This window comes from Penaeus monodon, chromosome 23 (genome assembly GCF_015228065.2).
Source record: "Penaeus monodon isolate SGIC_2016 chromosome 23, NSTDA_Pmon_1, whole genome shotgun sequence".
Classification (NCBI taxonomy): Eukaryota; Metazoa; Arthropoda; class Malacostraca; order Decapoda; family Penaeidae; genus Penaeus; species Penaeus monodon.
This window is the reverse complement of record NC_051408.1, coordinates 27,376,493-27,376,930: the sequence shown is the minus strand read 5'-3', so window position 1 is coordinate 27,376,930 and position 438 is coordinate 27,376,493. Positions and strand designations below refer to the sequence as shown.

At 50.9% G+C, this 438-nt stretch overlaps 1 protein-coding gene across 1 annotated transcript in view; it reads left to right on the top strand.

The window, feature by feature from the left end:
• The window catches only part of LOC119587911 (mast cell tryptase-like), a gene marked incomplete in the record, with an annotated part of 22,644 nt that overhangs the window by 14,688 nt on the left and 7,518 nt on the right, over positions 1-438 (top strand). The window contains 1 exon segment of the mRNA XM_037936620.1: positions 30-225. Within this exon segment, the coding sequence (XP_037792548.1) occupies positions 30-225 (196 nt within the window).

The window sequence follows — 438 nt, the reverse complement described above, 5'->3', positions numbered from 1 at the left end:
CAGCCCGTCACCACTTCCGCTCTTCCCAGACTGCGGCGAGTCCGCCTACAGCCACCGGTACTACATGCGGATCGTGGGCGGCCGCCCCGTCGTGGCAGGCGAATGGCCGTGGCAGGTCGCCCTCCAGCAGAAGGATCCCTACAGCGGCAAGGGCCTTGGCCAGCACTGCGGAGGGACTCTCATACATCCGTCGTGGATCCTGACGGCTGCACACTGCATCGTAGAGTAAGCACTGGGGAGTTTTCGTATGTGTGTGTGTTTTAGATGTGTGTAATTGCTTACAAATCATATGCCAAGGAATGAAGTGATTTCTAATCAAATATGATACCGGGGCGTGTTCTGCGTGTTTGCATATCCTACATTTTTTAAAATGTTATTCCATATGGTAAGGGATGTGTAACTGTGATATTTCTCCATATCATATAGTATGAATGAAAC